The 15,361-nt window shown below is 40.6% G+C and overlaps 1 protein-coding gene across 2 annotated transcripts in view; it reads left to right on the top strand.

Annotated features, from left to right (window-relative positions):
• Window positions 1-13,874, top strand: part of LOC105029374 (anoctamin-1) — a 90,463-nt gene extending 76,589 nt beyond the window's left edge. For both annotated transcript variants that reach the window (XM_010902697.4, XM_034288456.1), the window contains exons 23-28: window positions 1,483-1,635; window positions 2,483-2,535; window positions 2,860-3,038; window positions 3,411-3,516; window positions 8,360-8,804; window positions 12,074-13,874. In XM_010902697.4, the coding sequence (XP_010900999.2) occupies window positions 1,483-1,635; window positions 2,483-2,535; window positions 2,860-3,038; window positions 3,411-3,516; window positions 8,360-8,804; window positions 12,074-12,699 (1,562 nt within the window). In that variant the 3' untranslated portion in view covers window positions 12,700-13,874. The remainder of the gene's footprint in view (window positions 1-1,482; window positions 1,636-2,482; window positions 2,536-2,859; window positions 3,039-3,410; window positions 3,517-8,359; window positions 8,805-12,073) is intronic.
• Window positions 13,875-15,361: the final 1,487 nt, after the last annotated feature.

The following is a 15,361-nucleotide window of genomic DNA, read 5'->3' as shown; positions in this document are numbered from 1 at the left end:
TTTTCTTAAACCAAGTATAAATTATTCATTATATGGCGGGTGTTATAAGACTACCCACTCATGGCTGGCTGTTGATATTTAAATACAGCTATTGATTTTATAGCTGAAAATTGCCAAAGTAAGAAAAATGAAAATAAGGTAGGGAGTACATTGTCTTTATACAACTCTCTAGAGAAATATGACACTTCCGATATGCACTGTGTAATAACAATGTAAAACTGCAATTCATATGTTAGGGATTCCATGAAAATTCAAAAGGCACGATAAAACTGAAACATTTGAATATGTATATAGTATATTTATTGAATAATTACTAGATGTCATTAAAGCATTTATTTCCATATTTACAATGTTTAAATTTAAATGATATCTACAATACTGAAAAATAAAGTATATAGGCTACACAATACAGGTAATCAGTTTTCTGTGAAAAAAAAATATGAGAAAGAAGTCCTGTTTACAGAAAAGGGTAAAATAAAATAGATTATTCATGGGAAACCTGTAGGAGAGACGCAAAATTGTAAATATACTAATGAAAAACATGTCTGCGATTTGAATTCGTTGTCTGTGGTTTTAACTAGCTACCCAGTCTCGCTTGTGTTAAAACACTTACAGAGAAAGAAGCATAGCAAAGACAATAAAAAACATTGGCAAATGTTTATTATGGCCTAAAAAAGATGTTGCCTTTATAGGGCTACAATGGTTTGATTGAGCAATGGACATGAACTTTGATTTGGGAAGGGAGGACGTATAGGCTAAAGCCAATGGCCGACACAGTTTACATTGATGAAATGTTCGAGAGTGAAAACAATTATTACCATGTCGCTAGAAAACCGAGGCAACAAAACTCACTGGTAACTAGCTGTATTGCATAACCAAGCACCTCCACATGCCTGGTGGTTTTAGCTAGATGAAAAGACTGTCTTAACTCACCTGTATTTAGCCGAAAAACTAACCCGTTCCTCCTCTCTTCGTCGTAGGTGTTTAACAACTTCCTGTTCATACAGACTAGTGATCTAGTGACCCCGGGTTTCTGCGCCCTCTACTGTATGGGATAATATCTACATGCGTATACACGTGCGTTCAGTCGTCTGGGTAGGTCGTCTATGACAGTGGACTGAACGTGTATACTGATGCGTCGTGTATACGGGTATAGGAACGCGTATACATGGGTGCATACACGTATACACGGTTGCATACGCGTATAGATGTATACACAGTCGCATACGCGGTGGTGTGCACATTAGGTTGTTTCAATAGCTAATTAAAGTCCCTTTTCACCTGCCATACATACACACACAACTACATATACATCTATACATGTACAGTATATGGAACGTGAAAAAATACCAAATTGTGTATGTATGTTTGGCTGTGTGTCTGGGTGTTTGTGTTTGTTTATGTGTGTGTGTTGGATAGTGTGTGTGTGTGTGTGTGTGTTGGGCTCTCTTTGTGTTTGACTGCATCTGTCTGTGTGTTTAGTAATCCAGTATGGGTTTGTCACCATTTTCGTGGCGTCGTTCCCTCTGGCTCCTCTCTTCGCTCTGCTCAATAATGTTATTGAGATCCGCCTTGATGCCGCAAAGTTCACCACAGAGATCCGCCGCCCAGATGCAATGCGTCGTAAAGACATAGGTACTGACCACAAGCACAGCACAACACATACTTAACCTTATCGCAACCACAATGCAACCAAAATGGAATCAACTGCAGTTTGAACATGTCAGAACCACACAAAAACCACAATAACACAACTTTGATACAAAAGTATTTGTTTTTTAACCATCTTTAAAGGAGCACTTCTCCCTGGGGGAACCTTAATGTCTGAAATATTTCTGGGACAGTGAGATGTTTCACACAAAATTACAACCAGAATAACTGAGGAATGTATTTGCTCCCCACAACCCCTACAGCATTATGTCACTGCATGAATTTAAGTGCTAGCGCCATCTGAAAATAGATGTAGTCATGTTTTGTTTAATTTCACTAAGCCTCCATGGCACTAGTCAATATTAAATCTTGTCATGGTTGTTCTTTGTTCTTTGATAGTCATTCAATATTTTTCAGTGATGTTCCTAACAGCAGACATCTTGATACAATTCTCAGCCCAGAACTTTCCCCTGCCTCAGTTGGTTTTCTTAACATTCCAGTAGACTGACTGAGGACTGCTAGCTGGCTAGCTAGTTAACTTTACACAAAATATTGCTTGTCATCATGATTTGAACGATACAGCTTTTGAAACAATCTTAAATAATACATTTTTGAACCAGAGCTTTGAAATATCACCAAGTTCATGATAAGTTAACAATGGCAGTGTTTTTTTCAGTGTTTTAAATAGCTTTTTAACAACCTCAACACAGTTATTTTGCTGTAATCCTGTATAAGCTAAAGCTCTCTGTTCTTAACTATCCTTATACCACATGACACAACATGTTTTAATCTCCTTCAATGGATCTCTTTCTCTTTCAAACACGCTCTACAGGAATTTGGTTCAACCTTCTGAGTGGAATTAGCAAGTTCTCGGTCATAACAAATGTAAGTTTGTGATGTAAATTTTTGTGTGTGGGAGGTAAAAGACTTGAAAGAGAAAAATAAACTATCTAACCTGTATACTAATGTGATTACAACCGCCTATGCAAACGTTTAAATGACAATAAGCTCATACAACCATGTATCAATCATGTATCCGTGTATGTTTACATACTTGTTTTTAAAATTAACCCTAACCCTAATACAGTCTGAATTTCTCCTCCTTCACCTGCCATAGTGTGTATGTCTGTCTGAGTATGTGAATGTGCATGTGAATGTGTATATGTGTTTGTGAGAGAGAATAACAAAGCTGTTTTTTGTTGTCTCCAGGCATTCGTCATCTCATTCACGTCTGACTTCATCCCTCGGACGCTGTACCAGTACATGTACAGTCCCACAGGCAGCATGGAGGGGTTTACAGAACACTCCCTCTCCTACTTTAATGTGTCCAACTTCCAGCCAGGCTCCTCCCCCTCTCCTACTCTATTCACAGAAGTCAAAATTTGCAGGTAACCGCTAACCCTGACCCCTAACCTCTAGCCAATCGGCAGGTAAGCATCGGCCAAATCCTAACCTTTAGCCCTGACTGCTTAAACTGACCCACCAATAACCTTGTCCCCTGACCTCTAACCCTGACTTCTAAAGCTTCCCCACCACTAAAAATGACACCTAACCTCTTGCCCATCAGCAGGTAACCATGGGCCAAACCCTAACCTCTTACCCTGACTCCTAACACTGACCCAACACTCACCATGACCCCTAACCTCTAACTGTCACCTACTGCAATCACTGGAGTCAGCCTCAGCAGGTAAGCCTGATCTTTGATCCCTAACCATGACCTTGCTGGGTAACCCTGATGTCTCTGGCTGTCTGTCCGCCAGGTATAAAGACTACAGGGACCCACCATGGAGCATTCAGCCCTACTCCTTCTCTAAGGAGTACTGGTCTGTCATGGCAGCCCGACTGGCCTTTGTCATCTTTTTCCAGGTATAGACCTTTAACCTCTGTCCCGATTAATAACCTCTGACCTCAGTATCATTTAAAGAAAATGCTGGTGGTTCCAGGAATATACCTATTTGGTTCCAGGGAGAACATCCAAAATGAACCTTGTTCAATCAATAAATTAATACTATCGATTACCAATGCAAATATTTTGTAAATAAACATAGAATAAAATTACAACAAAGCTACAGACTGGCAGAGGGCGAAAATGACTGTCCACTGACCGAGATGACCATCAACTCATTCGAATGTCACTCAACAACCATATGATGACATCAAGTGACCTACAGTAACCAAATGGCAATGGCAAACAGCAGCTGGGGTGTAGTGCAAGGCGAGCACGGTTCAAAACTGGCTCCTAGGGGCAGGGCTGAAGTCATGCAAAGCTAGAAAAAAGCCCTTCATCAATGAGAAGAAAAGTAGGGCCCGGATGAAGTTTGCAAAATACCATAAGGATTGGACCGTAGAGGTTATCTTCTCTCACAAATTTTCAGCACTGCCCAACACCTGGTTGTCTAATGGTTAGACGGAGACCTGGAGAGGCCTACAAGCCACAGTGTCGCTCACCCACTGTGAAATTTGGTGGAGGATCTGTGAAACAACAAGAGTTAATGCACAGTGGCTACAAAAACTCCCTAATATGGTCCAAACTTAAAAGAAACCTAGAAAGTTACCAGATTGTGAGTGGTGGTCAGTCCTTGTCTGCCTGTGCCGGTTGATGAAGAACAGGGACATTTAGGTAGGGTGTGGACATAACCAGGTGGACAAGAACAGGGAGAATGTACAGTGAGGGAAACAAATATTTGATCCCCTGCTGATTTTGTACGTTTGCTCTCTGACAAAGAAATTATTAGTTTATTTGAACACTGAGAGACAGAATAACAAACAAATAATCCAGAAAAACGCATGTCAAAAATGTTATAAATTGATTTGCATTTTAATTAGTGAAACAAGTATTCGATGCAAAACATGACTTAGTACTTGGTGGCAAAACCCTTGTTGGCAATCACAGAGGTAAGACGTTTCTTGTAGTTGGCCACTACATTTGCACACATCAGGAGGGATTTTGTCCCACTCCTCTTTGCAGATCTTCTCCAAGTCATTAAGGTTTCGAGGCTAATGTTTGGCAACTCGAACCTTCAGCTCCCTCCACAGATTTTCTATGGGATTACGGCCTGGAGACTGGCTAGGCCACTCCAGGACCTTAATGCGCTTCTTCTTGAGCCACTTCTTTGTTGCTTTGGCTGTGTGTTTTGGGTCATTGTCATGCTGGAATACCCATCCAAGACCCATTTTCAATGCCCTGGCTGAGGGAAGGAGGTTCTCACCCAAGATTTGTTGGTACATGGCCCTGTCCATCGTCTCTTTGATGCAGTGAAGTTGTCCTGTCCCCTTAGCAGAAAAACACCCCCAAAGCATAATGTTTCCACCTTCATGTTTGACGGTGGGGATGGTGTTCTGGTCTCATTCCTCACCATTCTCATGATCATTGCAACTCCACGAGGTGAGATCTTGCATGGAGCCCCAGACCAAGGGAGATTGACAGTTCTTTTTTGTTTCTCCCATTTGAAAATAATTGCACCAACTGTTGTCACCTTCTCACCAAGCAGCTTGACGATGGTCTTGTAGCCCATTCCAGCCTTGTGTAGGCCTACAATCTTGTCCCTGACATCCTTGGACAGCTCTTTGGTCTTGGCCATGGTGGAGAGTTTTGAATCTAATTGATTGCTTCTGTGGACTGTTGTCTTTTATACAGGTAACAAGCTGAGATTAGGAGCACTCCCTTTAAGAGTGTGCTCCTAATCTCAGCTCGTTACCTGTATAAAAGACACCTGGGAGCTAGAAATCTTTCTGGTTGAGAGGGGATCAAATACTTATTTCACTCATTAAAATGCAAATCAATTTATTACATTTTTGACATGCATTTTTTTAGATTTCTTTTTTTGTTATTCTGTCTCTCACTGTTCAAATAAAACTACCATTAAAATTATAGACTGATAATTTCTTTGTCAGTGGGCAAATGTAAAAAATCAGCAGGGGATAAAAAATATTTTTGGAAAATTCTGGGAAACACAGAAAACCCTCAAGAACTTTGCCGCCAAAAACATGTTTTGTTGGACTCTGTACCTGTTACTACTTACTAATCAAAATGTAATTGAATAAGGGTGGGGATACTATTGTCCTTGATAAACGTTCCCCTATCTTAAAATGTTCATGTCTTTCTAAAATCCTGGAGGAACTAGTAAATAAACAGTTATGTTGCTTTTGATCAGAACATTTTATTTTGAGCAGATTTCAATCTTTTAGACCGGGGCGCAGTACTATCACAGCAACTACACTGTTGTAAATTAGATGGTCAAAGCCTTAGATGATAAATTATTATTACAGTAGGCCATCTTCATTGGGCCTTGTCAAGGACACCTGCCTCTGATTTTGAAATTACGTTAGTGAGAGAACACATGCTGTAGTAGCTGATGGAATAAAATCAATTCTTTTAGTTCACAAAGGAGTTCCACAGGGTTCAGTTTTGGCTTTTATGTTGTTCCCTCTATACAGTTGTGCTCATAAGTTAGCATACCCTGGTGGAAATTGTGACATTTTGGTATTGATGGAAAAAATGACTGATCATGCAAAATAACTATTTTATTTAAGGATATTGATCATATAAAGCCATTTATTATCACATAATTGTTTGGATACTTTTTAAATCATACTGATAACAGACATCACCCAAATGGCCCTGATTAAAAGCTGACATACTCTTGAATGTTTGGCCTTGTTACAGACACACAAGGAGACACACACAGATGAAAATGGCAATTAAAGATGAATTTCTCACATTTGTGGCATTTTAAATTGCATTAGTGTCTTTGTATAAATCGTCAAGGAGTTTGTTAGCTCTCACGTGGATACACTGAGCAGGCTAGATACTGAGCCATGCGGAGCAGAAAAGAACAAGAGTAACAAGATCATGGAACTTTATAAAGATGGAAAAGGATATGAAAAGATATCCAAAGCCTCGCAAATCCCAGTCAGTACTGTTCAATCACTTTTTAAGAAGTGTAAAATTCTGGGATCTGGTGATACCAAGCCAAGATCAGGTAGACCAAGAAGGATTTCAGGCAAAACTGCCAGAAGAATTGTTTCGGGATACAAAGAAAAACCCACAGGTAACCTCAGGAGAAATACAGGCTGCTCTGAAAAAAGACGGAGCGGTTGTTTCAAGGAGCACATTACAACGATACTTGCACAAAAATGAGCTGCAAAGGCTTGAGTTGCCAAAAAGTGCGGCAATGCCACAAAAAAGCTTGGTTACAATATGCCCGACAACACCTTGACACGCCTCACAGCTTCTGGCACACTGTAATTTGGGGTGTCAAGACCAAAATAGAGCTTTATGGTCACAACCATAAGGGCTATGTGTAGAGAGGGGTCAACAAGGCCTATAGTGAACAGAATACCATCCCCACTGAGAAGCATGGTGGTGGCTCACTGATGTTTTGGGGTTGTGTGAGCTCTAAAGGCACAGGGAATCTTATGAAAATTTATGGCAAGATGAATGCAGCATGTTATCAGAAAATAAGAAAATACTGACAGACAATTTGCTTTCTTCTGCACGTAAGCTGCGCATGGGATGCTCTTGGACTTTCCAGCACAACAATGACCCTAAGCACAAGGCCAAGTTGACCCTCCAGTGGTTACAGCAGAAAACGGTAGAGGTTCTGGAGTGGCCATCACTGTCTCCTGACTTTAATATCATCAAGCCACTCTGGGGAGATTTCAAATGTGCGGATCATGCAAGACGACCAAAGAACTTGCATGACCTGGAGACATTTTGTCAAGTCGGATAGGCAGCTATACCACCTGCAAGAATTCAGGGCCTCATAGATAACTTATTACAATAGACTGCACGCTGTCATTGATGCTAAAGGGGGCAATACACAGTATTAAGAACTAAGAGTATGCAGACTTTTGAACAGGGGACAGTTAATTTTTTCTTTGTCATGATATGTTTTGTGATTGTGCCATTCTGTTATGACCTACAGTTGAATGTGAATCCCATAAGAAAATATTTTGCCTGCTCACTCATGTTTTCTTTACAAATGGTACATTATATTACCAATTCTCCAAGGGCATGCAAACCTTTGAGCACACCTGTATATAAAACAGTGCTGATGGAAGAATCTTAAGCATAAATGTTCTCTCTCTGTTATTATTTGACAGTTTGTCTATTTGCCAATAATTAAATATGTAATTGCTAGTACTTATTGATTGGTTGAACACTTTTTACTTAGTTGTGATTAACGGGATGTGTATATCATGATGAAGATCCCATTTGGTTCTAAACAATGTCTGTTTCTTATACTTAAAAAATTCCCCATAGGACAGTTCCCGAGTTGTGGACATTCTTTTCTATTTTGGATTAAAAACACACTCCATTGTGATTTTCTTATACATGCCAAACCACAACATTGTCCACTGTATTATCAAGCCAAATTACAGCACAGTGCACTGTAATATTTTACCAAACTACAACATTGTTCACTATCATTTTAAACCTAACCACAACATTCTCTTATGTATTATCAAGCCAAATTACAGCACAGTGCACTGTAATATTAAACCAAATTACAACATTGTTCACTGAAATATTAAACCAAACCACAATACTTTTCTACATATTCTGATACCTGCCAAAACAAAACACCAGCCATCAGGGTTCATTTTACCTCTGTAATTTGGTGCTGTTTTGTAAGGGCTAGATTGTAGATTATTTCTGTTAAAGAACCAGTTGTGATCGTTCTAGTGTCTAATCTTTCTTTTGTAGAACCTGGCGATGTTCCTGAGCATGCTAGTGGCTTGGTTGATCCCTGACATTCCCCGTTCCCTAAGAGAACAGATCAGGAAGGAGAACATGTTGCTGATGGAGTTCCTTCTTCAGGATGAACAAGAGGCCCTAAGCTCCAAACCTCCTAATCACTCCCCCATACGACAACATACACACTTACAACACTCACACATAGACATGGTGGTGGAGGGGTCAGAGGGAGAGGAGGGGGAAAGATCAAGACATTCCCTGGACAACCCAGTTACCACTCACCCAGAAGGGCAAGAAAACAAAAGGGGAGGAGAAAATGGAGCAATGGGAAAGAGAGAAGTAGAAGAACCTGAAGGACCAGGGGAAGGAGGAAAAATATTTGATGAATTACATGAGGCACACCAGGAGGACATCACTGTTCTGGACTCTGTAATGGACCAGCTGTATCTGTCAGGTAACAGCATAACCACAAAACAGTAATATCTTTACACTTCAGTCATTTAACAGATGCTGCATCTTCTCAGCGACTTACAGTAAGTGCAAACATTTTAAGAGAGCTAGGTGCACAGCTTAGTAGTACGTGCATTCTAATCAATGAAAAGGGAATTGCATTCTAATCAATGAATTAGCTATTGGCAAAAGTAATTGCTGGAAAGAAGGCAACACAAATACACATACAATTTGTGCCTGTCCAGAGATGTTCTATGATCTACAGTGTCAAATACTGCACTGAGATCTGATTGAACCAAAACTGTTATTTTATCTGAATCAGTATTCAGTCATATATCATTTAAAACTTTTCCGAAATGTATGTAATGGTCGGAAGCCTGACTGAAATTTGTTTAAGAGACCGCTTGAGTTGGTTGAAGACAACGTTCTCAATGATCTGGGCTATAAAAGGGAGATTGGATACAGGTCTATAGACGTTGGGAAATTCCCAGATTGCAGAGAGACGTTATTTATTTGCTGCAGATCCACTGTTAAGGAGTTAAAAATAGTTTTTAAAAAGGCAGTGTGTTGAGACAACATGTGGAAGCTTTAAGATATCAAACTGTCTTCTAGGGTTTTTGATCAATTGTATTAAATTGCTACATAATAACTAAGTTATGTCTTGGTGGTTGTGGTGACGGTACAGTGTCCTTGTTAGACTGTGTAGCGCTGATGGTCCGTCTAATACTTTAGAATTTCCACTGAAGAAACACAAATTCATCACATTTCATAGTGAACCGGAGTTCTGATGCTATCTGTATTAGGGGATTCACAAGACTCATATGCATAGAGGGCATCCCTACAGTCAGGCCCTGACAGTACCCTACAAGGTGCGGGATCCTGCCCATAGAGCCAGTGGAGGCTCCACCCCCAATGCAGAATGGGGCGCCGGAGCAGGGTAAGAGTTGGGAGCAGGCTAAAGAGCAGAAGCTGATTGATCTACTCCTCCAGGGGTGGCAGTAGGGGCCCCTGGTTGTCCCACACCTCCGGGAGTAGTAGGGGCCCCTCATTCTCCCATCCCTGCAGGGGAGGCAGTAGGGGCCCCTATCTTAATGGAAGTTTAGGACAGGGTGCTGGCACTGGAGGCTCAGGCTGGGGGGACTGGCAATGGGAGCACCAGGCTGGGGAACATTGCAGGAGCCCTGGTGCGAGGAGCCGGCACTGGAGCTATAGGACTGGGGACATGCATTGGGAGCTCCAGGCTGAGAACCAGCACAGGAGCTGGAGAAGGTGACAGGAGCTCATTGTCCCATCCCTTGGGTGGTGGCAGACGCAACACGTAACACAACAAACCAAAGGAACAGTAGCAACCGAGACTGTTGGACAACAAGCACAAACAAAGGATTCCCAATTAGAGACAACGCTTGGCAGCTTCCACTAATTAGGGCCCAACATACTAAATACAGAGATGCCTAGAGGGCATCTCTTTTCTTTTTGTTGCATTCCCATTTGTGATCTATTGCTGTATGTTTGTTGGTATTTTCTTCTTTCCAGCACTGACTTTTTCTGAAAATTATCTTACCACTTCCATAAGCTGTTCCTATTAACTGTAAGTTGCTTTGGATAAGAGTATCTGCAAAATAATTAAAATATAAAATGTATTGAAGCCTGTCCTGAGGAGGGGAGACATTGACTCCAAAGTAGTAAGAGAACCATTATTCAAATGGTGCTTCAAGTATCATTGTTGTGTGCTCAAAAAACACAAGGGCCTCTTATTTTCGTCACTTGACATAGCCAGTTCTTCTGTCATTCTGTTATAATAAAATGTCATATTTTCTGTACTTCCATCCCCTCCCCAGCCACCAGTTTAAAATTCCCTAGTGGCAGATTTGTTTTTAATGTATTTGGCGTTCATGCTGGCCACATATTATAAGGTTACATTGGAGTTGTATTAATGAGAAATTTTCTATCCTAGTTTTGTTAAGCCTTTAGACCCCAATATAATTTTAGATTGCTGCTGTAGAATACTGAGAATTATATATCATAGTTTCTCACACATTTCAAACAGACAGCACAAAAACTTTGTTTTGAAGAGCCCATTCACTTTTTTAATTTGACACCACATTCATGTAACATGGAATAATAGAATTTGTTTTCTCCCATTGTGTAGACACATAAAAATCTACCTCTTACTCTACCCTCTGCAAGCGCATTTCACATTTTCCAATACACAATTTCTCTAATAGACGAACCAGATGGTAGGCTAGCTTCAGCATGCAGTTGGGGTTATATCAATATAACTGAAATCAGAAGAAACTAGAATGAACATCAAAATTTGCATAAAATGAAACCCTGCCTCTTTTTGACGGGAATGAGGCAATCATTCAAGATCCGCACATCTAATGTTTTCATAACAATATTATCAATATTGTTATGATATTATACAATAATATCATAACAATATTATAATATATATATAATGTATATGATAATATACAATATTATCATAAGGCACATAAACCTGAAAACACTTTTTATAGATTATAAGTGAAAGTATGCGGCACATGTTTCAGCAGATTACGGACATCATCATGATCAATTGACGACATCGTTACTGCCTCCTCTCATGGCTAGCTAGTGAAAGTGACTTGTCACTTCAAAAGCGAAACTCATTAGCAGCTAGACAACGTTTCTATAGTCTGACAAACGAACCAAACCGGACAATTAGTTGTCTAGTCCTCGAAATCACTATCGCTTTCAAAGGGCAATGACGTTTCCAACTCTGTATCACCAAACAGCAGTCTATGCTAACGTAAAAAGTTTTGTAAAAAGAAATGAATAAAACAAAAAATTTAAAAAGACAGCATACCATTTTTATGGTTTCTGATTAATGACAACATCCACAGGAATACAGTAAAGTTTTTATCAGGTAGATTTTGTGATATTTATCCAAATTATTATTAAAGAAACCCGGATGTCCTTGGTCGCCACAGTAATCTAAAGGAAAGCCGCTATGGGGTCTAAGACTCAACCCTATTGGGCAGTCACATGTGCATGGCATGCATCTTTAACACAGACAGATTATGGGGTGAAGCTAGACTGATTTCGCCATAGGGAAAGTTACATTTTTGTTACATCACTTAAAAAAGTGAAATGTAAGGAACAAGGTAAAAGCTTCAGTGAAGCTGTCTGAGATATTGTACTGTGCTGAAGAATACTGTTATTGTACAGTAAATTAATGTCAATCTTGTTAAATTGTTTAATTCAAATGGACTTGGATTTTCTTTGATTCAGAGCCACATCCATCCCAGAGCCAGACCCTATCTGAAGTGGAGCTACCTGTATCTGAAGCAATCCCCCAGGAGCAGCATCAAACCACTGCCCCAGCCAGGGTCATGGATAATCCCCAGAGCCCCTTGGCCATAACCTCCCCAGCAGCAGCAAGTAAGGTGTTCTCTGGAGGCTCTCCTCTCAGAGATCCGGCATCATCCAGGAACCAGGGCCGCTGCTCCACCCTGCCTTACCATAAGAGAGTTTCAGAGCCTGGGCATAGCCGACCACGACCAAGCCACTCAACCAGCCTCAACAAGTTTCACTTGCTGGCATCAAACATCCCTCTAGTCCCTCTTCCCCCCTTGGCTCATTTACCCTGCCCTACTACTACTTCTCCCGAGCCCCTGTCCCCCCCTTCCAAATCCCTGACACCCCATCCCATGCTGCTGTCCCCCAGTGAACTGTTCATGTTTAAGGAGCCAGGAAGTTCCAAGGGTAAGGGGCGCTGCTCCACTCTGCCTGCCCACCAGCGAACCTCCAATGCTGGGGAGAGCTCCCTTAAACCCAGCCACTCCTCCAGCTTCACCCGGCATGATGATCGCAACCCACCATCCCCCAGTGAACTAAAACGAGACTCAAAGGTGTAAGGAGAGGGGACTATTCAAGAGGGACAACTGAGTCTTATCATCAGTGTGCCTGGAGTCCCCTCCTTTGCCCCAACCTTGTCTGTCGCCCTCATTCCAGGAACATTCTGGATGTAGTCCTCCTTAAACACATCAGATAATGTCTCCAGTCTGATTTCCTGGGTCTAATAATGTTCAAAAGATTTTTACTCTGCTACTGAGGAAGAACCTCTTCCGGCTACACTGTACTGTTACTGACAGACCAAACCAGAACCAATCAGACAAAACTGGACACGACCAAACAAGACCACATCAGACACATCAATTCTGTATTCTACTGTCCACAGTGCTATAACCACTTTGGAAATTCCTGGCATGCACTTTGAACATAATTCTTTTTTTTTTCATTAAGAAAAAACAAACAAAAAATATTTTAATATAACAGTATTTGCATTAACAGTGTTTATTGTCAGAGTAAATTCCAACAGATTTTCTTGGGTAGCTTACTTAGGGTGATGCAAAAGCCATGCAAATGACCAAGTAATGACAGAAAACCCTGTAGCTTGCAACCTACTGGAGGTCACGTTAAGTCACACTGTGTATCTGTTCAATATTAGTAACACGGTATTCAGCATAACCTATGAAAGTTTTGCCTACTCCCTGCAAGTCCCATACTGTTTTTGGTTGATATCATCAAAGGAATTCAAACCACGGGCCATTTTGTGCCTACGGTGATGGTTTTAGGTTCGGGGTTAGACGTCTAAGACACTGTGTTGAAGGTACACCAGCTAACCTACATGGGTTTGAATCTGGTCCACTGCTCTTTCAGCAACTCCTACATTTTCTGTTTTTAGCTATTGTGGATAGTTACACAAGATTGTATAAAGCAAGCAAATAAACACAAAGAAAACCATTAAAGGCATCATGCAGACAATAATGTATCTAAGAATGGCAATGTAATTATACAATCAAACCCAAGAATGTGATCTATTTGGACAATATATGTATGACAAATAACTAAGGGCTGTATTTAGAAACAGTGATACAGAGGGCTTTAATACAGAGTCCTTCCTGTTTCAGGGACATTTTACAAACCATGCAGTTATTCACTCACCTAAAGGATTATTAGGAACACCATACTAATACTGTGTTTGACCCCCTTTCGCCTTCAGAACTGCCTTAATTCTACGTGGCATTGATTCAACAAGGTGCTGAAAGCATTCTTTAGAAATGTTGGCCCATATTGATAGGATAGCATCTGGCAGTTGATGGAGATTTGTGGGATACACATCCAGGGCACCAAGCTCCCGTTCCACCACATCCCAAAGATGCTCTATTGGGTTGAGATGTGGTGACTGTGGGGGCCATTTCAGTACAGTGAACTCATTGTCATGTTCAAGAAACCAATTTGAAATGATTCGAGCTTTGTGACATGGTGCATTATCCTGCTGGAAGTAGCCATCAGAGGATGGGTACATGGTGGTCATAAAGGGATGGACATGGTCAGAAACAATGCTCAGGTAGGCCGTGGCATTTAAACGATGCCCTATTGGCACAAAGGGGCCTAAAGTGTGCCAAGAAAACATCCCCCATACCATTACACCACCAGCCTGCACAGTGGTAACAAGGCATGATGGATCCATGTTCTCATTCAGACCGGCCCGTCTGGCACCAACAACCATGCCACGCTCAAAATTGCTTAAATCACCTTTCTTTCCCATTCTGACGTTCAGTTTGGAGTTCAGGAAATTGTCTTGACCAGGCCCACACCCCTAAATGCATTTAAGCAACTGCCATGTTATTGGTTGATTAGATAATTGCATTAATGAGAAATTGAACAGGTGTTCCTAATAATCCTTTAGGTGAGTGAATATTACACTAACAACAAGAACAAAGAACAAAAAGACACAAGAGACGGTAAAGCCCAGGAGGCAGATGTCCATCTTGTTTCTCTCAAAGTCACAAAAAAACCAAAAAACCTGGAATCAACCAAGCAAACAAACAAAGCATTACATTCTGAAATTCCCAGACTCCACCCTACCTCCAAACTGCATTTGGCTCCTAACCTCCTCCTAAAGCTGACAGTCTGCACTTTGATTTAATATTTATTAAGTCACTTCAAATCCACTGAGCTGGAGTAGTCTACAAAAGAAAATGTGTCACTGTTCAAATACTTTGACTTCACTGTATTGCTCAGGCAGGTTATACACTGTTCTAAGGCCTGTATTCCGCCTATCAACAAAGTAATATATCTAGCTATAAATTGCACAACCCAAACCTGTTATTTGCATATCTTAGTCTCATGACCTCAAATTCTTTACAAAGAAAATTGATAGTACAGTAGTAAAAACATGCTTCAGGCCACAAAATCAATCCTTAAAAAACCTTAAAATACAAAATAAGAAAATTATGTTAATGATGATGGAACAAGGTGTATTTTATATTTTCTTTATTTGTGGGTGAAATATTGTGTATGCTTTTATTCTTACAATCTTGCACTGTATAAATGTTGTGTTCAAATGCTGCCTTAACTTGACCATATCTATTCATCTGAGTGAATGGAAGCCTGACGTGTCACAGTTGGAAGACATGTTCAGATATAACATGAGAACATGATGTTAATGATGATGTGGTAAAATACAACATGAGAACATGATGTCAATGATGATGTGGTAAAAGTACATAC

The sequence above is a fragment of the Esox lucius genome, chromosome 19 (genome assembly GCF_011004845.1).
Source record: "Esox lucius isolate fEsoLuc1 chromosome 19, fEsoLuc1.pri, whole genome shotgun sequence".
Classification (NCBI taxonomy): domain Eukaryota; kingdom Metazoa; phylum Chordata; class Actinopteri; order Esociformes; family Esocidae; genus Esox; species Esox lucius.
The sequence above is the reverse complement of the archived record's forward strand: the minus strand, read 5'-3'. Positions and strand labels throughout refer to the sequence as shown.